This window comes from Amblyraja radiata, chromosome 27, assembly GCF_010909765.2.
Source record: "Amblyraja radiata isolate CabotCenter1 chromosome 27, sAmbRad1.1.pri, whole genome shotgun sequence".
Classification (NCBI taxonomy): domain Eukaryota; kingdom Metazoa; phylum Chordata; class Chondrichthyes; order Rajiformes; family Rajidae; genus Amblyraja; species Amblyraja radiata.
Window position 1 is genome coordinate 19,934,411 of NC_045982.1, and position 25,224 is coordinate 19,959,634.

At 44.9% G+C, this 25,224-nt stretch overlaps 1 protein-coding gene across 2 annotated transcripts in view; it reads right to left on the minus strand.

Moving 5' to 3' along the window:
* The window catches only part of tmem35b (transmembrane protein 35B), a 50,914-nt gene that overhangs the window by 11,819 nt on the left and 13,871 nt on the right, over nt 1-25,224 (minus strand). For both annotated transcript variants that reach the window (XM_033045373.1, XM_033045374.1), the window contains exon 2: nt 14,854-15,034. In XM_033045373.1, the coding sequence (XP_032901264.1) occupies nt 14,854-15,034 (181 nt within the window). The remainder of the gene's footprint in view (nt 1-14,853; nt 15,035-25,224) is intronic.

Genomic DNA, 25,224 nt, shown 5'->3' on the forward strand with positions numbered 1-25,224 from the left:
GCACCCGTAGTCTGAATCGAACCTTGGTCCCCGGCGCTGCAAGGGAGCAACTCTCCTGCTGTGCCACTGTTATGCCCGCTAAAAACAAACACTGAAGCCGTCTCTAAACTAAACTAATAATTATCTTTTAAAGCATGGAGTCTCTTTCCTTAAGATCAGAAATATAATAGTCAATTAAAAAAAAAATCAATATGGGTAGGAAGGAACTGCAGATGCAGGTTTAAACAAATGGCTGGAGTAACTCAGCGGGTCAGACAGGAGAGAAAGGAATAGGTGACGTTTTGGGTCGAGGCCCTTCTCCAGACTGAGATTCAGGGGAAAAGCAGACGAGAGATATAGACGATGATGTGGAGAGATGTAGAACAAATGAATGAAAGATATGCGAAGAAGATAAAGGAAACAGACCTAGGTGAGAACGAGCTGTAGCCGAGGTGAGGACGAGCACATACAATGAGACTCAACAAGACGTCTTTCAAGCTGGTACGACTTGGGTGGGGGGAGGGATGGAGAGAGAGAGGGAATGCAAGGGTTATTTGAAGGTAAAAAAATCAAATATCATACCACTGGGTTGTAAGCTGCCCAAGCGAAATATGAGATTCTGTTCCTCCCATTTGCGTTTGGCCTCACTGACAATGGAGGAGGCCCAGGACAGGTATTCTCTCCATTTTTGTCTCCCACGCAAGGATACATCTTCTCCACATCCACCCAGACCAACTACCCCACTCCCACCGCCCTCCTTATTCTCATAGCCAGGATATTACATGTTTCATTCAAGTCCTCATTCTTTTAAATTCCAACACACAAGGTTCCAACGCTCATCCAATTTTCTCCATAAACCAACCTGCTCATTTCAGATTTTAGTCTTGGAAACCTCTTCCAAACTGCTTCGCATACATTCTCAAATAAGGAGACCAATACTATACACAACAGTCATCAGGTCAAGCAGCACAGGAAATGCCCCTTCATATTGTCCATCAACACTAATCCTGCACAATCCCATTTATTCTCACCACATTCCCATCAAGTTGTTTCCCCCCACCCCCCCAGCATCAAATCCTATCCTTTACCTACATCTTGGAAGCAATTTACAGTAAACAATTGACCTGCCAACCCACGTCTTTATGAAGTGGGAGGAAATCAGAGAACTGTAATAGCCCATAGCTCCCTAGATAATTGAAATATAATCCCCCGAATCTTACTTTCAATCTTCCTAGCAAGAAACTATTATGTTCTATTTGACTTTAAATTACTTGCTTCCATATACACTGGCCTTGAACGAATTGTACACTTGGACACCCAAATCCCTTTGCAGCTCAGGCCCATACAATCTCTCTCCATTTAGATCATACACTCCTTCCTCCTCACCCCCCAGGTGAACAATTCCACATTTCCCACAATATGTTTCATTTGCTAGGCCTTTGCCCATTCACTTAAACCAAGCATTTTACTCCTATCTTTTAAAATCCGGAAGTGAATATTCGTGCTGAAGGAATACAACTTAGAATAGCACAATGCGTGGTTAAACTCTGCCGGAGGAGGGTGGTCGCCACGGTATTATTAGATTATGTTTTTGTGTGGGTGGACTGGAGAGGAAGAGAATTATAACCAAGTAGTCTGACTTTTGATTGCAAAGAATAAAAAATGTCGCTAGGAAGATTAGCATTAGTCTCCGTTTCACCAAATACTGAGGTTGTAATCATTTATTGTCTTTCCGCTGGCTGGTTCTTACGCAACAAAAGCTTTTCACTGTACCTCGGTACACCTGACAATAAACTAATCTCAACTGCAGACAGACACAAAATGCTGGAGTAACTCAGCGGGACAGGCAGCATCTCTGGATAGAAGGAATGGGTGACGTTTCGGGTCGAGACCCTTCTTCAGACTCAGAGTGAGGGGAAAGGGAGATACAAAGGTAAGGAAGTGTAAGGTGTGAAAAACGAGACATCAAAAGAGATGTGGATCATGGAGAACGTAGAATAGATCATTGTGAGCTAGGAGAAGGTGACAACAAAGCAAACAGAGATAAAATGTAATCAGAGGGACAGTCAGACTGGTCGGAGAACTGAGAAGGGGGAGGGGTGGGGAGAGAGGGCAAGGAAGTGGGGGTTACTTGAAGTTAGAGAAGTCAATATTCATACCGCTGGGGTGTAAGCTGCCCAGGCAAAATATGAGGTGCAGTTGAAGTTGTATTCCTTCAGCACGAATATTCACTTCCGGATTTTAAGAGATAGGAGTAAGATGCTTGGTTTAAGTGAATGGGCAAAGGCCTAGCAAATGAAACATATTGTGGGAAATGTGGAATTGTTCACCTGGGGGGTGAGGAGGAAGGAGTGTATGATCTAAATGGAGAGAGATTGTATGGGCCTGAGCTGCAAAGGGATTTGGGTGTCCAAGTGTACAATTCGTTCAAGGCCAGTGTATATGGAAGCAAGTAATTTAAAGTCAAACAGAACATAATAGTTTCTTGCTAGGAAGATTGAAAGTAAGATTCGGGGGATTATACTGAAACTAGGCAAAGGCATGGTGGTGGATGCCTTTCTCGAGAAAGACCATCTCCATCTTTTCCCTGAATGAATACAGTACTGTTTGTGCGTCACTGTGTACAGACAAAAGATTCTCCAGAAAGTGCTAGTCTTGTTCAGATTAGTGGTTAGTTGAGCTAAGTACTTGTTAAAAGCTGCATTCCTCGCGTACTTTCCGTCGACGTTGAGCTTTCAAAGTGGTGAGAACTGGTTAGAAACTTGCAGAACGTTTCAATAATCAAAACCACACGCCAGCATAAGGCTCAAAATTATTTTCTAAAATTGTGGTACTTTTCAGCTACAAAATCTATTGCACCAGCATGTCACAAGAGTGCTCGGAATTAGCGCAGTAAACAGCAATATCCTTTACACAATTAATAAAACCACAATCATAAATTTAATTCAAAGAGTGATAAGCATCAGGTTGAAACGACCCAGACACAACGAAGGGCATAGATCAGGTGAACGGTCTCAGTCTTTTATCAGGGTAAGGGAGTCTAAAACGAGAGGGTAACGATTGAAGGTGAGAGGGGGAAGATTATCAGAGACCTGAGAGTCAACATTTACCAATAGAGGGTGGTGTGCATGTGGAACGAGGTGCCAGCAGAAGGGGCAGAGGTGGGTACAATTACCATGTTCAAAAGATGTTTGGACTGGTACATAATAATAATAATAACTTTATTTATAAAGCACTTTAAACAACTGCAGTTGCCACAAAGTGCTGTACATGAGAACTCATGAACAAAAAGCTATTACAAACAATTAAAAACCATTAAAAACCGTAAAACGAAGGACTATAAAAAACACACTAAAAATTAAAAGACATTAAAACATAGATAGAAAATGTTAAGCGATATGGGCAAATGCAGGCATTTGGAACCAGCTCCGATGGACAACAGTCAGCATGGTAATTTGGAGCAATGGGTCCGTTTCCATGCTGAATAACTAGATGACTCCATGGCAGCTTTCCCCTCCTGAAGTCACTAGTTTCTCATCGTCATCAGAACAAAGCTTTTTTTTCCCCTTCCTTTAAAACTAGATTAACCTGAATAAAGGGCCTGTCCCACTTGGATGACCTAATCCATGAGTTTAGAAGACCCTAGTCAAGTTGAAAAATGTCATGGTCGTGTTGACTCGCCGAAGTAAAAGACCTCCTACGACTATGTCTACGACCTCCTACGGCCTCTCTTGACCTGTCTTCCACACCTAAGACCAACTACGACTAGCTACGAGTGGAAAATTATCACATGATAAAATGATCACATGATATTGCAGAGAGTTGCAAGTGTAGCTTCCTACAGCCCTTCACATAGGCCAGACTTCCCACCATTGACTCCATCGGAAAAGCAGCCAATTTAATCAAAGACTTGTCCCACCCCAGTCATTCCTTCTTCAAAGGTTCAAAGGTTATTTTATTGGTCACATACACCTAGGTGTAGTGAAATGCTTCTTGCCATGCAGCACATAAAGAAAGAATACAGACATAACAATAATAAAGAAATTTAAACATAAAAACATCCCCCCACAATGGTTCCAGGCCGTTCTCGCCGGATGATTGTACTCCGGCATCGGGAGAATCCTCTCGGCGGCATGGGAACCCTGGAACGGCCGCTTCCCTCACCGGAGACCGCGGCTTCCGAAGCCAACAAGGCCGCGCCGGTTGGAGCTCCACCACTGGCGATCTCATCGAGAGACCCCAGGCTCCCGATGTTTAAGTTCAACGCCGCCGCCCGCAGCTGGCCGCTCCAAAGACCCGCAGCTCCGCGATGTTTATCTCGGCGGTCTTCAGCTCACCGGAGCTCCAGCGCAGCGACCCGGGCAAGGCATCGCCCGCTCCGCTCCACGATAGCGCTCCAGCGCTGTGCCGCCACCGAAGCCAAGGTTCTGGGCGGTCCCCGACAGGAAACACCGCTCCAGGCCCGCTGGTAGGCCGCGAGGACGGGTCGATACTGCAGCCCGGAGAAAAGCTGCCTCTCCGACCAGGTAGGGGCCCTGAAAGATAGTTTCCCCCTTCCCCCCACCTCCACCCCCCACATAAAAAAGTCTAGACCTCCAGAACAAAAACACTTTAACTAACTAAAAATAAAAATAAAAAAGAGATGAAAAGACGGACAGCTGCTGGCTGGGCAGCCATGCACAGGACAGCGCCCCCTCCCTCAGTAGAAGGTACAGAAGCATGAAAGTGTCACCGCCAGACTCAGGAACAGCTTCTTCCCTTCCAATATCAGGCTTCTGAACAGTCCTTCCATAAGCTAGGGTACTGTTCAATTCACCCATACCCCATTGGAGATGTTGGACTTTGTCTAAAGAATTGATGCACGGCAATGCTGAAAACTATGTTCTGCACTTTGTATCTTCCCCTTTGCTCTATTGTACTTTGAACTGATTGTATCCATGTAGGTGTTTCTGATCTGTTTGGATAGCATGCAAAACAATGCTTCTCACTGTATCTTGGTACATGCGATGAACATAAATTGTATTCAGATTCTCACACCCAATTAAACAATGTGCAAGCAACAGTAAGGTGCTATGTACAAACTGTTCATCTGTATGAACATCAAGCAAGCTTTGCCTGCCAAATACTCCTGACCAGTGTCCTCTTTAAGAATTCAGTACTATTCATGCTCCCGTATCTATAGAAATTCCTGTATTTGTGAGAATATTGTGTTGTGTGCTGATAACAAGGATACATGAAAAGCTGTCTGTGATGCTCTTACTGTACATTATCTGTTTGCAGTGATGTTAATACCAAGCCATTACAGTGTATGAGGCAGAACAAACATGATTTCTGCACTTTTCTCAAGGATTTTCAATCCATTGGCCTATTGTGGTGGTTGTGAGTTCATGAGCCAAGTCACTCCAAAGCGTACACAGGGCTACGCTTTTTAAGCTAGTTACAAAAATAAACAAAATAACTTTTATCATTCCGATGTTTGCTTTTTGTGTAAAAGTACAATAAAGTGCACAAAAATCAAGCAAATGGTATGAGGCAAAAAGAGAAAATGTGGACATTATGAATGAACGAAAAGGTCTTTGGATCAAGTCATGATTCACTTGACTAAAACGGATTAGATCAACAAAGTTTAGTTTTATTTCAGTGAATCTAATAAAACAGAAACAGGCTGGCCTGTAAAGAATGGCGACACAAACAAATTAATCCTCAAATTCCCTCTAAATCTCCAGTTTACTTTTCTTAAATACTATGCCTTCTAGTTATGTGCACCCTTAGTTCAGTTTAGGGATGCAGCGTGGAAACAGCCGCTTCGGCACATTGAGTCTGCGCTGACCAGCGATCAGCCATACTCTAATTCTATCCTACACACTAGGGACAATTTACAGAAGTCAATGATCCTATATGTCTGCACATCTTTGGAGTGTGGGAGGTCACCAGAGCACCCGGAGAAAATCCACGTGATTCACTGGGATAACGTAAAGACTCCATACAAACACATCCTTCCTCTAGTGTGGTGACCAGAACAATGTATTATACTCCAGGTTTGGCCTGGTTAATGTTTTATAAAGTTTTACCCCAACTTCCCTGTTCTCTTATTCCTTGCCCTGACTAATGAATCTGAACTCTTACAGTGGACTGGTTCTTTACAATTTCCAGGATTAAATTCTACCTGCCTTTGCTCTATCGACCTTACCAACTCTGTAGCCAAAGACTACTCTCAACAACACCTCCAACCTTCATTCATGTCATCTGAGAACTTAATAATGACACCTCCCAAATTCACATCAGATGGCCAATGTGTATAACAAGTAACGAAAGTCTCAGCATGGATCCCTGCAGTGCATCACTTCTCACAGGTGTCCAAAGGCGAAAGAATCCTTACAAAAACATTTGATCCAATTTGCCAAACTGCCTTGGAGTCCATCTGCTCTATCCCTTTGGGCCAGTCTACCTTGTCAAAGGCATTACTGAAGTCCATGTAGACTAAATCAACTCCAACACCCTCATCAGCTCCTTGAAAAACCCATTCAAATTGGATCCAAAGATACACAGGTTTGTAGTTTAATTGGCTTCGTAAAATTGTAAATTGTCCCTAGTGCATAGGATAGTGTTAGTGTACAGGGTGATCGCTGGTCACAACGACGTAGTGGGCCAAAGGGTCTGTTTCTACGCTGTATCTCTAAAGTTTAAATTAGACAGACAGGATTTCCCCTTAAAAAAACAATGTTGGCTTTGCCCGATCAATCCCTGCTCTCCAAATGCAGATTAATCCTGCAACTGATTTTTTTTTAACAATAATGTCCCCGCCACTAACATTGAACCCACTGTCCTATCACTACTTGCCTTATCCCAGCTGTCAATTTTTTTTTTGAATAAAGCTTCTGCTCATTCGGCATCTGATGTAGCCAGAGAAGATTTAAAAATCTCTGACAGGACCATAGACAACTCCTCCATTCACTCCACAGCAGCACATCTCACTGGGACCCAAAGGTTTACCCACCTTTATGCCCACTCAAGGCATATGTCGTTAGTCTGAATCTTGAGTCTTGAGGCATGAGACTGAAGAAGGGTCTCGACCTGAAATGTCACCCATCCCTTTTCTCCAGAGATTAGATTAGATTAGAGATACAGCGCGGAAACAGGCCCTTCGGCCCACCGAGTCCGCACCGACTACCGATCCCCACGCATTAACACTATCCTACACACACTAGGGATAATGTACACACTCACCAAGCCAATTCTGTACGTCTTTGGAGTGTGGGAGGAAACCGAAGATCTCTGAGAAAACCCACGCAGTCGCGGGGAGAACGTACAAACTCTGTACAGACAACACCCGTAGTCGGGATCGAACCCGGGTCTCCAACGCGGCAAGTGCTGTAAGGCAGCAACTCTACCTCTGCGCCACCGTGGCCAATGCTGCTTGACCCGCTGAGTTACTCCAGCATTTTGTGTCTATCTTCGGTGTAAACCAGCATCTGCAGTTCCTTCCGACACAAGGCCTATAACACTTCTCATTCTCAATGGTAATTCCACCCTCCCCCTCCTGTGCTCCATCCATAATTAGAGTGTAATTAAGGCTTTGTCATGCAGCTCAGTTAATGATCACTGGACTCCCTAAGTTGTAGGAGTAGGTATCCTCTCCATTCAATCTCTGGTTAATTGAATGCGAGCAGATATCAGCCTCTGATTCCTATCTGATATCCTTCAGCCTTCAAAATGGGGCAAAGAATCAGGGGATCATGTAGAGTCATATAACAGAATGAGTCAGGACTCTGATTGAAGTTTGGTGAAGATACAATCCAAGATCTTCGACCAAGGAGACCAGCATGGGGTCCTCACTAATCACCATATCCTTGATTGACACTGGGAGAAAGACATTTTCCAGAAAATAGGATGTGGTTGTGCTCTACTTCCAATTATGTGGTGGCATCTTTTACGTATATGTGGCACAGCACATTGGTGCTAAAGGAACTGCAGATGGTGCTTTACAAAAAAAAGACACAAAGCGCTGGAGTAATTCAGCGGGTCAGGCAGCATCTCTGGGGAACATGGGCAGGTGGCGTCTCGGGTCATAGATCAAGCGGCCCAGGTTCAATCCTGACCTCTGGTGCCTATTGTGGGGAGTTGCACGTTCTCCTTGTAGCCGTGTGGGTTTCTTCCGGGCGCTCCAGTTTACTCCCTCATCCCAAAGACCTGCGGGTGGGTGGGTTAATTGGCCCTCTGTTAGTTGAAGCTAGTGTGCAGGCAGAGTCTGGAGAACGGTCATGGCTAGAATTGCTCTGTGTGCCCAGCATAGATTTATTGGGCCGAATGGCCCACGATGTCTGTGGAAAGCATCTGAAAGTGCATGTGAACCCTTGGCTGAATGCCTCATCTGAGAGATGGCACCGTTCACAATACATCCCTCCCAAGCACCGTCTCCGGAATATCAGCCAAGGTTTCAATGCTCAGGAGCGGGACCTGAACTCGAGGTGCTGGTAAGGATGGTTTGACATTTTAACAAGAGAAAGAGAACTGCCAAGCAAAACAGTGGCAACCGTGCACTGCTGCAGTCTCTGTCCCCTGACAGACAGGCTGTTTTCCACAGCAGACACGACACTGCAGGCTGGGTCAACTGAGCTGGATGCTCAGGCGTCTAAAAATGTACACAATCATTTCTTCCGAAGAGCAATGTTGTTGCGCTGGGTCAATGACGGGGCACTGTTGTTTGAGTGTTGTACTGAGTGTGTGTGGGTGGCGATCTGAACTTTCAGTATTCAACTCGCAGAGTACTGTTGCAAACAGCATCTCTAGCTGCTCACACCATTGCTCGCAGCAAGCACCGCACAGACAAGTGGGCAAACGGTAATCCTGTGGTTCAACTGAAACCCATTACGCACATCACTGTCACACACTGCACCATGTTAACCATAAACTGCAAAGCTTCACGAAGACAGCAAGGATAGGGATAGGGATAGGTAGAGTGCTTATAAATGGTTAAAAGTCCTCATCTTGTGTTATAATGATTCTGTGCTTTAAAGAAGGTTGAAACTGAGCATGCGCAAATGGCAGGTAGACAAAAATGCTGGAGAAACTCAGCGGGTGAGGCAGCATCTATTGAGCGAAGGAATAGGTGACGTTTCGCGTCGAGACCCTTCTTCATGCATAAATGGCACTCGCTGCAGTCCACTTTAGTCAGATTCTGTTCTCTGTGTCAAAGGACAAATGGCAATTGTAAAACCATAAAATTACCAGGTTAACTGGTCATTTGATAATCTGTAATTGTGTGGAATTGGGCTGTGTTTACTCCGCTGTGTCTGTCGGAGATGCATGGTGTATATTTGTTATAAGACCATTTGGAAGAAGGAAAAGTTTGAAAGTACCTTCTGCAATAAACAAAACATCAAAGGAAAATTATGTAAAGATGAATCTTTGTTCGTTGAGTAATCTCCGAGATTGCTCCCTGTGATCACTGTATTTGACGCTCTTTAATAAAGTCTCGATTGTCTCTCCCGATCTTTGTGGGGGGTTTTTACGTGTTCTTTAACAATGAACACTCCACAGACTCCGGACAGTAGGCACAGCCTTGGGCAGCAGAGTGATGCAGCGTATTATATCTGCTGTCTCTCAGCTCCACACACCCAGGTTCAATCCTGATCTCTGGTGCTTACTGTTTGGAGTTTGCATGTACTCTCTTCGATCGTGTGGGTTGCCCCCTGATTCCTATGCTGTCCTCTCACATCCCACAGGCATTGAGTGTTGGTGGGCTATTTGCTCACTGTAAAATTACCCCTTGGGTGTAGATGAATGACAAAATCTGAGAGGAGCTGATGAGAATGTGAGGAGACAAAAGGAACTATAGATGCTGGAGTTTCCAGATAGAGTCTGAAGAAGGGTCTCGACTCGTAACGTCACCCATTCCGTCTCTCTCCAGAGGCTGCCTGTCCCACTGAGTTACTCCAGCTTTTTGTGTCCATCTTCTGTTTAAACCAGCATCTGCAGTTCCTTCCTATACAGATGCTGGAATCTTGAGTAAAACACAAAGTAATTCAGTGGGTCAGGCAGCGTCTCTGGGGGCAATGGACAGGCAATGTTTTGGGTTTTGCTCCTTCAAGATGCGAGGAGAATGGGAAAAGTGCAAAATGGGTGTTCGATATTTGGCATGGGCACAATTGGTCTAATACACTGTTTCCATGCTGCATGACTCCTTGACAACTGTAACTCTCAATAGGCAGTGCTTGCTGCTGTATTAGGATGGTAAAGAAGGTGCTCCACTTAAGGGGATGAGAGGGAAAGACGGAACCGCCATGATTGAATGGTGGAGTAGGCTCGATGGGCCGAATGCCCAACCGCTCCTGTGACGTATGAAAGCTATATTAATCTCCTCCTTATTTAATCAACAGCAGCACAGTCACGCAGTGGCAGAGTTGCTGCCTAACAGTGTTTGCAGTGCCAGAGACCCGGGTTCGATCCTGACTACGGGTGTTGTCTGTACGGAGTATGTACGTTCTCCGTGTGACCATATGGGTTTTCTTCAGAATCTTTGGTTTCCTCCCACACTCCAAAGACGTATAGGTTTGTACGTTAACTGGCTTGGGTTTATATACTTGGTATAAGTGTAAATTGTCCCTAGTGTATGTAGGCTTGTGTTAATGGGCGGGGATCGCTGGTCAGTGCGGACACGGTGGGCCTGTTTCCGTGCTGTATCCTTAAACTAAACTGAACTAAGCAGGCAGAGTGACGGACGACCAGGATCTGAGAATCCCAGAGACACAAGAAACTGCAGCTGCTGGAATCTAGAGTAACTCTGTGGGTTAAACAGGATCTGTTTGGGGGGGGGGGGGGAGGGGCAATGTTTGGGTTGAGACCCTACATCAGGACAAGATGGCAGATCAGAGATAGCCAGTATTAAAAGGTGATGGAGGGGGGGAGGCAGGTGCTGGAGGGTAACAGGAGGAACCAGGTGAGGAGAGAGATTCATTGAAAGATACAGCACAGAAACAGGCCTTTCCACGCTGACCATCAATCACCCGTTCACTCTAGTTCTGTTATCTCACTGACGAGTCCCATGAACCAGAGGCAATTTATAGAGTGCAATTAACGTACAAACTGGGAGGAAATCGGAGCACCCGGACGAAACCCACGCAATCACACATAGAACATGCCAACTCCACAGAGATAACACCTGAGGTCAGGATCGAACGCGGGTCCCTGGTGCTGTGTGGTGGCAGCTCTAACATACAATATATTTCATACGATCAAGACACAATGACTTGGGTGAGACAAAGAGCCTGGTAGAATTCTCTCTCCACTGACTAATATAATCAGTGACCTGAATTAATCAGCTGTTGCTGAATTCTCCATCCAAACTTCAAAAGGGATTCACTTAAAAAAAGAACAAATATTTGGAGTTTTCACTCCCCGCTCTTCAGTTTGCATTTTAACATATTTTATCTTTTTTAGATTTCAATTGAATTTTCTCGAAACCCTTTTCGTCTTCATTTCATTCTGTGTTTACGTTTGCTTCTGGAGCCATCTGGTGGTCGAGTTTGGAATAAGGGAGAAAGACAGCCTTGAGTTTCAGACACAAAGTACTGGAATCTGGAGTAACTCAGCTGGTCAGGCAGCATCGGGTAGGGACTGAGGAAAGGTCCCTACTCGAAACGTCACCTATCCATGTTCTCCAGGGATGTTGCCTGGCTAACTGAGTGACTCCAGCATCTTGTGGCTTTTTCTGTAAACAAGCATCTTGAGTTCCCTGCTTCTGGCTTTGATTTTTAAGTGGGAGTCCACTCTTTTTTCAGGGGTTAGAACCCCACAATTTTATCTTAGGTTTCTAAGATAACGCAACAACTTTAGATCTGAAAAAGTGTCTCAACCCGAAATGTCGCAATTTTTTTCTTTCCAGAGATGCTGCCTGTCCCGCTGAGTTACTCCAGCATTTTGTGTCTATCTTCGGTGTAAACCAGCATCAACCAATTCCTTCTTACACTTTATATCGTAACCATTTTCTGTCAAACAGAAGTTGCTGGCAATCAATGAAAGATGTGTGAGGCAGAGATGTAGACTACGGTGTGCAAGGCCACTTTGTTCTGGCCGCAACAATCCCCCCTGGTTGGCGGCTCTCCTCGACCCCAGGTTCTCACTACTCCCTCCCAATCTGTGGTGGGATTTTAGCACCTTCTCTGACATCAAGTTCTGCAACTGAGGGGAATGAATAATTTACCTTTCAGGCCATGACCTTTCATCATTCAGTCGAGGTGAAAGATCCCAACCCATAACGTCGACTGTCCATCCTCTCCACAGATGCTTGCTGACCCACTGAGTTCCTCCAGCGGCTCTCCTTGTCTTGGCTCCTTGCATGAAAACAGTGTTCTGGCAGCCCCAGACCATAATACTCCCCATAGTAGGGTTCAAAGCTCTGGATTACATTCAGATACTGGCCTTGGCTTCAAATAAATGGCTTATCAGTAATGGAAACATGGACACTTGACATTTCATATTTACATGTTTCATATTTTCTTAAAAAGGCATCTCATCTCTGCTGGCTCACAGTTCCAGACTTATTTCCTGGCAACCTGTTCTCCCTCATATGTTCTTCATTCTCCTACAGCCCGAACCCTACACAAAAGGTAATTTGCAGTCATCAATTAAGCAACAAACCTGTCTTTAGGATGTATGAGGAAACCACGACACCCACAGCAAACACATGCAATTTTAGATTAGTTTAAAGATACAGCGCTGAAACAGGCCCTGCGGCCCACCGTGTCCACACCGACCAGCGATCCCCACACATTAACACTACCCTACACACACTAGGGACAATTTACACACACACCAAGCCAATTAACCTACAAGCCTGTTGATCTTTGGAGAGTGGGAGGAAACCGAAGATCTCGGAGAAAACCCATGCTGTCACGGGGAGAACGTACAAACTCCGTACAGACAGCACCCATAGACGGGATCGAACCCGGGTCTCTGGCGCTGCAAGCGCTGTAAGGCAACTCTACCGGTGCGCCACTGTGGCCAATTATGGAGAGTATGTGCAAACTCAACACAGACAAGACTGGTGCCCTAACTTAACCCAGGTCTCTGAGGGTGGCAGGCAGTGGCACTGGCACTACCTGCTGCACCAATCTCAGCTCGCCTCAAGGTGATGCATTGCAAGGATTGGGATACAGAAGAAGCCCTGAGTTAACACTAAGTTTGAAACATTAAATCTTTAAGTGCAACACAAAATGGACAGAAGAGGTGATGGTCAATTTACAGGAACTGGGTTTCCCCATCACTGGAATATTAGCTCAAATTAATTCCAGACTTCAGGAATGAAAAGTCCCCCCACACCCCCACACCCCCACACCCCAACTCCTCTGGTGGCTGCGAGCATCACAAGTTTTAGCCAAGTTCATAGCACAAGCAGCCTGACACAACTCAGATGGCAATGAATAGCACGTCACTAACAGGAGCATTCAGTGAATGACATGAACATCCTTCTGTAGCTTTGCTACTTCCTACACCACTCGCAGATGTGTTTTTGACTAAGAATGGTCATTAACAAGACCTTTATATTATAAGTGCAAACAAAGATGTGCAGATGCTGGTTTGTACCAGAGACAAACACAAAGTGTTGGAGTAACTCAGCGGGTCAGGCAGCATCTCTGGAGAAAAAGGATGTGACCTTTCGGGTCAAGACAATTCTTCAGTCTGAGGATGCACCAGTAGGACTGAAGAAGGGTCCTGACCCGAAACGTCACGCAACTCATTTCTCCATAGATGCTGCCTGACCCGCTGAGTTACTTCAGCATTTTGTGCCTGCCTTATATTATACAGTATGTACTGCAGGGGTCGGCAACCAACGGCCCCCGGGCCGAATGCGGCCCGTAACCCGAAATCATCCTGCCCGCAGGCGTAGTTTTTTCCCAATAATCATCCGGCCAAACGCCGCGCACCTTCTGTGTCTGGGCTTCACTGTCGGGATCGGGGTTGTCAATAGGTCGGGGACGAGTGAGTGTGAGTATTTGAGCCACCGCCTTCAGGACATGGTCCGTAGGTGCGCCATGTTCGTGAGTGCCCATAACTAGGGGCCAGGGCTCCAGGTGGCGTGCTCGAAGGAGCGGGATCTATGTGTACATGTGATTTGATGCCAGCCATCCGGGGCGGGATCCATGTGTACACGCGATAGATGTGGCCCGCCATTCGCTCACAGACATGTGTCCTGGCCCCTATGCAGAACAAGCTTGCCGACCCCTCTTGTACACGGAAGAACGTCCAGTCAACCATTGTAAATTTACGCATACAAAAGAAAAACCCTACATTTCCTATCATCTCACCTTCCATATGCCTGTTCAACAATGTGCAAGAATTTTCCCTCTTCTCTCTGTGGTTCTACTCCACCTGTCAAATACCCATTGCATGGAAACTGTTGCTGACATCAGTCCTCCATTTGTTGATCGCATGTTGGAATCTCCTATTGCTTTGTGAAACTCTAAATTTATTTTGTCGGTAGGATTTAATATCCATCTACTGTGTACCTTAGATGGATAGGGTTTCCATCTTGAGAACAAGATGCCCCTTTTGTCCATTGTATCCTGCGAGTTTATTTCTCATTCTGGGATCTCTTGTCTGCAGCCCCAAGTCATTAGTGCACCTGAAGGTTTTGCTTGAACATCACAAATGAGTCTGAGAAAGGGTCCCTGAACCAAAACGTCACTTATCCACATATTCGAGATACTGCCTGACCCGCTGGGTTACTCCAGCACTTTGTGTTTTATCAGTAAGCCAGCATCTGCAGTTGCTCATGTCTCTGTCACAAATGACCCATCTAAATGAGGTGCTCACAGTAGACCAAGCTGTGAATGTGGCTTGTCTGACTGCAGTGCGAGTTACATCATTCCTTACCAATCATAATGACTGAGAGGACAACGTTACTGATTTTCTGCACGATTCTGGGCCCCACTGCCAGCAGCAAGCCTCCGATCAATTCGCACCAGCCCACGACTGTCATGAAAACCAGAGGGTCGACATCCACCCCCAACTTCCTCAACGGGAAGACCTCTGCAAACTTCACAAACTCCTCCAGCTGTAGAAGAAGCACAGATAAAGGGAAAGAAAATCAACAGAGGAATGTAAGCACAAAATGTGCAGGAAGGAACAGCAGAGGCTGGTTTAATCCGAAGATAGACAGATTATTCCCTCTATCTCTACCCCTCCCCCACCCAAGTCGCACTAGCTTCACGTTTTCACCCCACAAACAGCTAACAATAACCTGTTTCCTTTTTTGCATACGTCTTTTTACAATACTGGAGATTTTGAGGATTGAGATTATTATTCACGTTTTTACACCAATACACTGTTCTTAACAAAAATCGACCCATCATGTGAAACCTTACAAATAACAGATACAAAATAGATAACCAAGACCGAAAGACAAAAACTTTTTTCATAACAGACAAATTTCATCATTTTACCACCATTTTGGACACCAAAAATGTGACATTAAAAACTCTGCCATATTTAGTCATAAATATTTAATTCATAAATAAACCTCATACATATACATTTTGATAATGATCTGGGGAAATATCTTCATCAATACCAGGAGAAAAAAAATCACGTCTGGTATTCCACCTGGCAAAGATCCCGTAACGGTCATTGTGCTTGGTGTCCATTGTCACAACGACCGTTATCGGGGTTGGTACCTCCGGAGGTTAAACCATGGAGGCTCCAAACCTCTAATGCTTTTCAAAAAACCAACGAGGTATCCTATGGTAGTAGCGATTTTTGGGCGAGTTAATTATTTTTTCTTATTTTCCAATTTAATATATCAAAGACATCGTGGTGTCAAAAACGCAACAACCGTTTACGATATATTTTCCGACTTTTTAAAATCAATTAAAAAAAATGTTTGGACATAAATTGGTCATTAAAACGAAGAAACTGAGCCAATCTTCAACTTGGCAACACACTTGTTTACCTTTCGTACAGACCAAGTCGCTAACTTCATTCCTTCGTGTCAACTTCCAGAAGCTCCACAACGACCGTTACAGAGACATTAAAAAATCATCCCAAATCAAACCTTCTGACGAATCATCGGCCATCGATATAGCTCAAATCCATAAGGTAATGTACCGTTTAGATCACATTGGTGAAAATGTTTGGCTTTCGTTAATAATGTAACGTTTGTTTTCTCGGACACCAAACCTTTGAGTGTCCACCGCAGCGTACGTTTGTGTGTATGATGTGTAGCGCGCGTTGCGGTGTCCTTTCAGATGGATGCAGTATTCAAATACATGATCAGGTAAATGAAGTGGAAACGGTGTTTGCAATTTTATTCTTCCATGTGGTATTCATCAACATAGAAAGGAATAAGAAATACGTGCACTTACATTGCCAACCAATTACACAAAATGTATTTGTGTTTTCTGATGCTATTTTTGAAAACTTCCCATCAATATGCTAACTTTTCTTATATTTTTTGGTGATACTATGATAGTCATGAACCCAATAAATCGCTTGTCAACTTTTTTGAAGGAATTTGAAATTTGACCTCTTTTGTCACATTATTGTGTGCAGTATTGTAAAAAGACACATATATTTTATTCATTATTCTTTATCTCTCCACATCATCGTCTATATCTCTTGTTTCCTTTATCCCTATTTATTCGGGAACTTCCCTCGAGCATGAAGGAGAGTTCCAGCAACCACGTAGGACCTCCTAGGACCACGTGTCGGCCATGCTGCGAGTTTGAGTCGAGAGCAAACTCTTCAAAACTCGCAGATTAGGTCGCCGCAGTGCGACAGGCCCCTTTAGTAAACATCCTTCTCTACACTCGCTTATTATTTAAACTCTATATATTTCTCCATTTATGTCTGCAAATGGGTTGGGCGTAAATGTGGATGGGTCGGTTTGCAGGTTTGCAATCTACATCAATATTTGTGGAGTTGGAGACAGTGGAGTTGTCAAAGTGCACAGTTTGATATAGATAAGATCAGCAATAGAAATGGAGGGGGGAATGGCAGATGGAGATTAGCCCGAACAAGTGTTAAGTGTTGCACCTTGGAAGGTTGAATGTCAGGGGAAAATATGTTAAAAGCAAGAGCTTCTTAACAGCATTGATGTACAGAGGGATCTTAGGGTCCATATCCATAGCTCCTGGAATACAAGTAGCAGGGCTCGAAATTAACGGTTGCCCGGGTGCCAATGGCAACTTACAGTCCCGCCGGGCAACCTAAAAGCCATGCCATTTTGCCCGGCTTGGCAAGCAACCGGGACACCCGCCCGCCAACCGTGTCCGGGTCTCGGCTCGGCGCTAGCTCTCGGCGCTAGCTCTCGGCGCTAACTCTCGGCTCTCGGCGCTAGCTCTCGGCTCTCCGCTAACTCTCGGCTCTAGCTCTCGGGTTTCCGCTCGGCGCTGGCTCTCGGCTCGGGTCTCGGCTCGGCACGGCCGGCCGCCAAGCACATCATCGGCCGTGGTTGTGCGCATGTGCGGCCCTGCACATGCGCACTGCCACGGCAACTGGTCGGCGACGGCCACTTTCTCCCTCCCTTTGCATTGCGGGAGCTCTGGCCGCCATTGCTGTCCGGTCGTTGCCTCACCGCAATCGCTGAAAAACAACGCAGAATCACTCCCTGGAGCTGCAGTAACTCCCTGGAGTAACTCTTACTTCTTGGTTTCCTGATCCTCCAAAAATATTTGAAATGGAATTTAAATTGGTGCACCCACCACCACCAAACCAAACTCTGAAAAATAACAGCCTATTGCATTTTTTCTGTTTATTTATTGTGTATATATATGGTCTATAGTATATAGACACACTGAACCTTTATCTCCTGTTCTGTATAATGTTTATATATTCTGTTGTGCTGCAGCAAGCAAGAATTCCATTGCCCTATCTGGGACACATGACAATAAAACTCTCTTGACTCTTGACTTGGACTTAAGCAAAATAGGGTTCTTGGGGAAAAAAAGCTACCTTAAATTTAGTTCCGTCTGGTTGGTAACTATGGCAGGGTGAAGACTATTCTATGCTTTAATTGTGCGGGGGAACTCCATGGAGCAGCCAGCATCTCTGGATAGAAAAAATTGGGTGACGTTTCGGGTAGAAACCCTTCTTTACATTTCCTCTGGTTTTAGTGTTTTTAGTTTAATTTAAAGATACAGTTAGAACAATGAAATCCTTACTTGCAGCAGCACAACAGAATATGTAAACATAGTACTCTGTAAACAATGTTATAAACGAGAAAACAAAACTCCATACAGACTGCACCCATATTCAGGATCAATTCCAGGTCTCTGACAATTTTAGACAGCAACTTTATGGCCAATGTACTGCCCCCATAGCCTTGAACTGAATTAAAACATACAGTAGCTGTAAAGGGGGACATAGCGTCACTTAGAGATTTAAGACTGAAAATGGATAGTTTCTTTTTTTTTAGTAACCAAAGTTATCAACGTATAATTTTTTGTGTGTTGGAAAATAAAATATAGCTGGTGGACTTGCTGCCTCACACGCCAGAGATCTGTGTTCGATCCTGTTCTCGGGCACTGTCTGTGTTGAATTTGCACATTCTCCCTGCAAGCATGTGGGTTTCCTCCCACATCCCAAAGACGCATTGGCTTTGTAGGTTAACTTGTCTCTGTAAAATTGCCCCTAATGTGCAGGGAGTGGGTGAGGAAAGTGGGATAACAGAACTTGTGTGAATGGGTAGACGAAAATGTTGGAGAAACTCAGCAGGTGTGGCAGCATCTATGCAGCGAAGGAAATAGGCGACGTTTCGGGTCGAGACCCTTCTTCAGACTGATGTCGGGAGGGGTGGGGGGGCGGGAAAAAGAAAGGAAGAGGCGGAGACAGTAGGCTGTGGGAGAGCTGGGAATGGGAGGGGAAGGAGGGAGAAAGCAAGGACTACCTGAAATTGGAAAAGCCAATGTTCATACCGTTGGGGTGTAAACTACCCAAACACAATATGAGGTGCTGTTCCTCCAATTTGCGGTGGGCCTCACTCTGGCCATGGAGGAGGCCCAGGACAGAAAGGTCAGATTCGGAATGGGAGGGGGAGTTGAAGTGCTGAGCCATCGGGAGATCAGGTTCGTTATTGTGAACTGAGTGGAGGTGTGGTGCGAAGCGATCGCCAAGCCTGCGCTTGGTCTCACCGAGGTTGATCATACGCTGAATAACCATATTTTGTTTGGAAGTGGAAAGAGATAATAGAAATTGCATTAATTGCAATGTGTAAAAAGAGATGAGTATTGTCATTTTGCTGCATGTCATTGTGGTATATATCATGTCTTGATTGGTGAATATGTTTAGTTTGTGACTTTATTTGAAGCAGAAATAATATGTGAATGCTTCATTGACCATAATTCCGACTGGTAACTACGCACTTCGTCCGAGCACATTATCGCACGTGTCATGCAAGCCGTCTTAAATTACCACCTCAACTGTGATTTGGCAACCTAAAAAGCTGCCGAGGTTGCCCGGCTGGCAACAGGGAAAAAAAGTTAAGCGAGAGCCCTGAGTAGATAAAGCAGTTCAGCTTTATAGACTTGCGGTCAGGCCACATTTGGTCACCCTATTACAGGAAGGATGTGGATGTTTTGAAAAGTGTGCAGAAGATGGTTACCAGAATGCTGCCTGGATCAGAGGGTATTGGTTATAAAAAACTGGTCAGACTTGGATTGCTTTCGCTGGATTGTTAAAGGGCTTTCTCACTGTGCGACCTGAAGCAAGACTTAACAAGATTTAACATCGTGGGAACCTTCTGCGATAGCAGTACGGCATTCGTGGACCACCGAGGACCTCCGTGGCGCTAACGGCAGGTAGTCGTGTGACTTGGTAAGGTCGGGAGAAAATTCAAACATTTTTGAATTTCTCCAAGAGTGACTTGAGCAGCGTTGCAACATTGTATGAACGCAGATGCCAGTGCGATATCCGTAATGACACTTGCGGGTACCGTGGGAACTCCTGCGAACGGTAAACCCGGAAGCTTGACAGAAGGGACATAAGGTGAGTAAAAAAGGTGGTCTCAATATCGCCAATGGACCATGTGTCCATCGAGGACGTCCCACCTAATTGTCATTGTTTGATAATCTTTTTCACAGTAAAAAGACTTGCAGAGATGCCTCTCAGAAAAGCGCAAAGAAAGGGGTCAAAGAAAGTCAGAAAGTTTTTAGCCATGCAGGTAAATGAGGAGGAACCTCAGCAAGAGAGACAGGTGGAGAGGCAAGAGGAGATACCAGAGATACCACTGCCTGTGGGCTCCTTGGAGCAGGGAGAGGGTGATCAAGGTGGATTTGAGATTGCCTCCCCAGTAGCTGTTGCCTCCACAATATCCTCAGCAGACGATAACATAAAGGTTAGATGGCAGAAGGTAAGGCCATATAACTTCAACAGGGAACAAGAGGGGGAACTGGTGGAGTGGTACCAATGCAATGAGATTCTCTATGACAAATCCAGAGAGGATTATAGAAATAGGGAGAGAAAGCGCAACCTGCTGGAGACGAAGGCTGCTGAGTATCCCCGGTGCTCATGTGAGTAACTATAACAATATATTAGTTTATGTACAGGAGAACAATTTAATGTTATCCATGATTTAAAAACATACAATGCTACAGATGTAAAATTGCTGTTTTTGCAGTCACCTTTAATTTATCTTATAAGTCTGTCTGTTCCCTGCAGCTGCAATGTAAAAGTAGTGGCGGACAGCTTTTACACCCTCTTCGTTTACACCCTATTCTGTCACATATTGAGAGATGCATCACACAATACATTTGTCTGTAAAAGGGCCTCGCAAACACGAAATACAACAAATGAGGCACACCAGATTATTTAAAACACATTATATCCATCAACCTCCGCCACAAGCGTTAACTCAGGCATTTAAAGGGACAATGCAATGTTCTAAACGGCAGGTTTTGCGGACGAACATCTTATAGGAAGCACTTTTCAGAGGACAACACTAGGAAGTCAGCTTATAACATGCAGTAGTGTTCCCGTGGTCGGCTACCCATCAATATAGCTGTCCTGCCACGGCACACTCCCCAATTGTGAATTGTAGTAAGCGCAGAGGTGGTCTATTTGCTCTTTCACACTGGATGTGCCCGAGTTACCTTTCAAACGCTGCAGTGAGACCATTTTCAACTTGTTCGCACCACTTCTCCAAGCACCTAGTGTTACTTCCCCTGTGTCACTGTCCACTATGTCACCGTCCTGGATGGATGTTGCTGATCCAGCAGCTGCACCTCTCATTCGGATCAGGTTGTGCAGAACACATGCTGCATATACTATACTCTCCACATTCTTGGGCCTCTGCTCCATTGGCTTGAGCAAGCATCTAAATCTGTTTGCCAAGATGCCAAAATAATTTTCTACTACCCTCCTGGCCCTTGACAGCCTGTAATTGAAGATCCTCTGTTCCCTAGTTAGATTCCTCTGTGGATATGGCTTCATAATCCAGGGCCGTAGTGCAAAGGCTTCATCAGCAACCATCAACTGTCAGGCTGTCTTCTCCTGACAGAGGTTCTGGATCAGGCATGCCTGCTGTTCCACCTTCCATTTTATTTCCAAGCCAGGTTTCTTTCCAAATACGGCCATCACCAACACTTCCAGGTGTGCCCACATCCACATACAGGAAGTCGTAGTTATAATCAACCACCGCCATGAGTACAATTGAGTGGAATTTCTTGTAATTGAAATAATTTGAGCCACCTCTGGGTGGTTTACGGATTGCCACATGCTTGCCATCCAAAGCCCCACATGTGTGAGCAAAGTTCCACCTGTTTTCAAACCCCAGTGCAACTCTCTTCCACGCATCTGGTGTACTGGGGCATTCCATCACTTCAGCTGAATAAAATTGGATGATCGCCTCACAGGTTTCTCTGACAATACCACAGATGCTGTTGGTGGCGACAAAAAAGTTGTAAGATAGACTTTTATAAGAATCGCCTGAGGCCAAGTTGCGGAGGGTGATTGCTATGCGCAACCCTGGTTCCAGTGCCTTTCTCATTACAGTGTCAGTCTTCTTCAGCAGAGGTCCCAAATTATTCTTTAACTCATTAAAGAGCTCGGGTGAAATTCTGACAAGTTTTTGAATGCACTTTTATCCTCTTCGCACAGCACATTAAGCAGTTGCTCATATTGTCCTAATTGAGGTCTCCGTTGAAACATGGGCTTAACCCAGTGAGACTTCCTCTTAATTATCTTTTTAATTAATCTCACCCTTCTGCCTTCACGCAAGCGTTTTCAATGCACGTGTTGCGCTAATGCATACAGCGCGTCAATGAAAATAACAACCAGCCTGTACTCGAACCAACTTTGTATAGGCATGTCTGCAAATGAGCCAATTCTACGAACGGAGGATATTTATATAGTGTGTGAAAAAAAGTGACATCATTTGTGCCACGTGATTAACTACACTACAGTCAACGATGTTCATTCACGATTAACGGGAAAGATCGGGAGACGGACAAGTCACTCGCACAAATGACAGAATTGCCGAGTACCGTGGGAACTCTTTATCTACCCCCCGTTATATCTTGCGGAACTCGTGCTGGACCACGACCACTTCACTCGGGTGACATCTTGCTTCAGGTCGCACCGTGAGAACTGGCCATTAGAGGTTGAGGGGAGAACTGATAGAAGTCTATAAAATGAGGAGAGGCATAGGTAGGGTCGGCAGTCAGTGCCTATTACCAGGGTGGAAATGTCAAAGACCAGAGGGCATAGTTTTAAGGTGAGAAGGGCAAAGTTTAAAGGAGAGGTGTGGGGCATGGTTTTTGTACACAGAGAGAGGTGGTTGCCTGGAATGTGCTGTGAAGGGTGGTGGTGGAGGCAGATAGCATGGTTGCATTCAAGAGGCAGATGGATATGCAGGGAATGGGAGGATATGGATCACTTGCAGGCAGGAGATTATTTAACTTGCCGTCATATTCGGCAGGATGGTGTGGGCCAAAGGGCCTGTTCCTGTGCTGTACTGATCAATGTAGAAACAAAGAACTGCAGATGCTAGTTTATACCAAGGATAGATACAAAGTGCTGGTGTATTTCAGTGGGTCAGGCAGCACCTCTGGCAAAAAAAGGATGGGTGATGTTTCGTGCCAGGACCCTTCTGTCTGAATCCTCAATCTGAAGATGGGTCCTGGCCCGAAACGTCACCCACCCTTTTTCTCCAGAGCTGCTGCCTGACGCGCTGAGTTACTCCAGCATTTTGTGATTATCTGTACTGATCTGTGTTCTATATTTTATGCTGATATCTTTTAAAAAAACCTGTGCAGGTGGTTCTGGACAACTTAAACAAAAAGGTGCTTAGGTATTCCCCCTGTATGTGTGGCCTTTCTTCATTCCATGGTCTGAATAATACTGTTTTTAGAAACCAGCTCTTCAAATAAAATATTGCACCTTAAAAAACATTTTTAACCTTATACAAGGAATTAAGAAATAAACCAACTTGGCTCCCTAAAATAAATGTTTTAATATTAAAAAACTAACTGCCAGAAATGCAATGCATCAGTAAAAAGAGCCCGACTACATCAAACAAAATCCTTGGAAAAACTCTCAACAGAAAGCTTGTGCACTACAAAGGGATCCTGGTGTATATGAAGGAAGGTCTTTTGATCTCATTCCAAAGCACAGAAAATGAGCATAGCTGGCACCCATGTTAAATTGTTTAGTTATGCCCATATTGAAATGATGCCATTAACCCCAGGCCTTCATGCGACTCATATATGGCTGGTGCTTATGCCCTCAGTGCTACAGGCTTTTCCTTAATGAATCCATCCACTGACACTCTACAAGTCAACATCAGGAGTGCTGGAGTTGTGTTTATCCAGTTTTCTAGAAATAAGCGGGCAGTACAGTGGTGCAGAGGTAAAATGGCTGCCTTACATCGCCATAGACCCAGATTCAATCCAGACTATGGGTGCTGACTGTATGGAGTTTGTACGTTCTCCCTGTGACCGCGTGGATTTTCTCCAAGTGCTCAGATTTCCTGCCGTAATCCAAAGACATGCAGGTTTTTTTTAATTGGTTTTGGTAAAGGTTGTAAATTGTCCTTCGTGTGTGTAGGATAGTGTTAATGTACGGGATGATCGCTAGTCAGTGTGCACTCGGTGGGCCGTAGGTCCTGTTTTCATGCTGTTTTGCTAAATTCTGTTGCTAAGCACATTACCAATCCACAGGTGGCAATACCCAGGCTTTTGTGTGTCTTCGGTTTAAACCAGCAGCTCCTCCCGACACCAGCCGCATGAATATTGATTAATTTCAAGTAACCCAGCATTTTGTGTCTATCTTGATTGTTAAGATGGCTCACAGGTTGAGCAGAGCCAAGTCAAAGACCCTCAAGCTTTGTGCGTAGGTGAACTCCAGCATGTTTCTGCTGAAGATGAACCAAATATGTTTTTAAACAAAGTTCACCGCATGCAGTTATCAACCCACGGAGATCCATTACTTCAAAGGAGTCCCGTCTCTCACTCCAAGTCACAGTAAACAACATCCTCCAGTTACCCTGGTGCAGGGCTAATCCCAGCTCTGTCAATCTGTCTAGAGTGAGGTTCAAAGAGCACAGTGGTGATCAATAATTGTATCTCAGTTGAATGAACGGCTGCCAAAAACACCCACAGCACTCTGAGCCTTAGAGCCGCTGACAGGCAAATCTTTGGATAATCAAACTATGATCTTTGAATCAAACTGTGAACAGCAGTGGGTGACTTACATTCTCTTATCATTAAGAGACACAAACACTGGAATTAAGCCATGCATGTATTATTACTCAGTCATACAGCATGGAAACAGGCTCTTCGGCCCAACTCGTCCACGCCGATAAATATCCTTGCAACTGTCCAAATAACTTTTAATGTTGTTATTGTACTTGCTTCAACTTCTTTATCTCGCAACTCGTTCCATATTCCCACCATCCTCAGGCCCTCCATTTAGGTTTGTTTAGAGATACAGCAGGCCCTAAAGCCCACCGAGTCTGCACCAACCAGTGGTCCCAGCACAATAACACTACCCTACACACACTAGGGAAATTATTACTTTTATACCAAGCACATTAACCTACAAACCTGTATGTCTTTGGAGTGTGGAAGGAAACTGAAGATCTTGGAGAAAACCCACGCAGATCACGAGGAGAAAATACAAACTCCGTACAGACAAGCACCTGTAGTCAGGGTCGAACCCGGGTCTCGGGCGCTGTAAGGCAGTAGCTCTACCACTGCACCACCGTGCTGCTCCACATTCCTATTAAATCTTTCCACTCTCACCTTAAACCTTTGC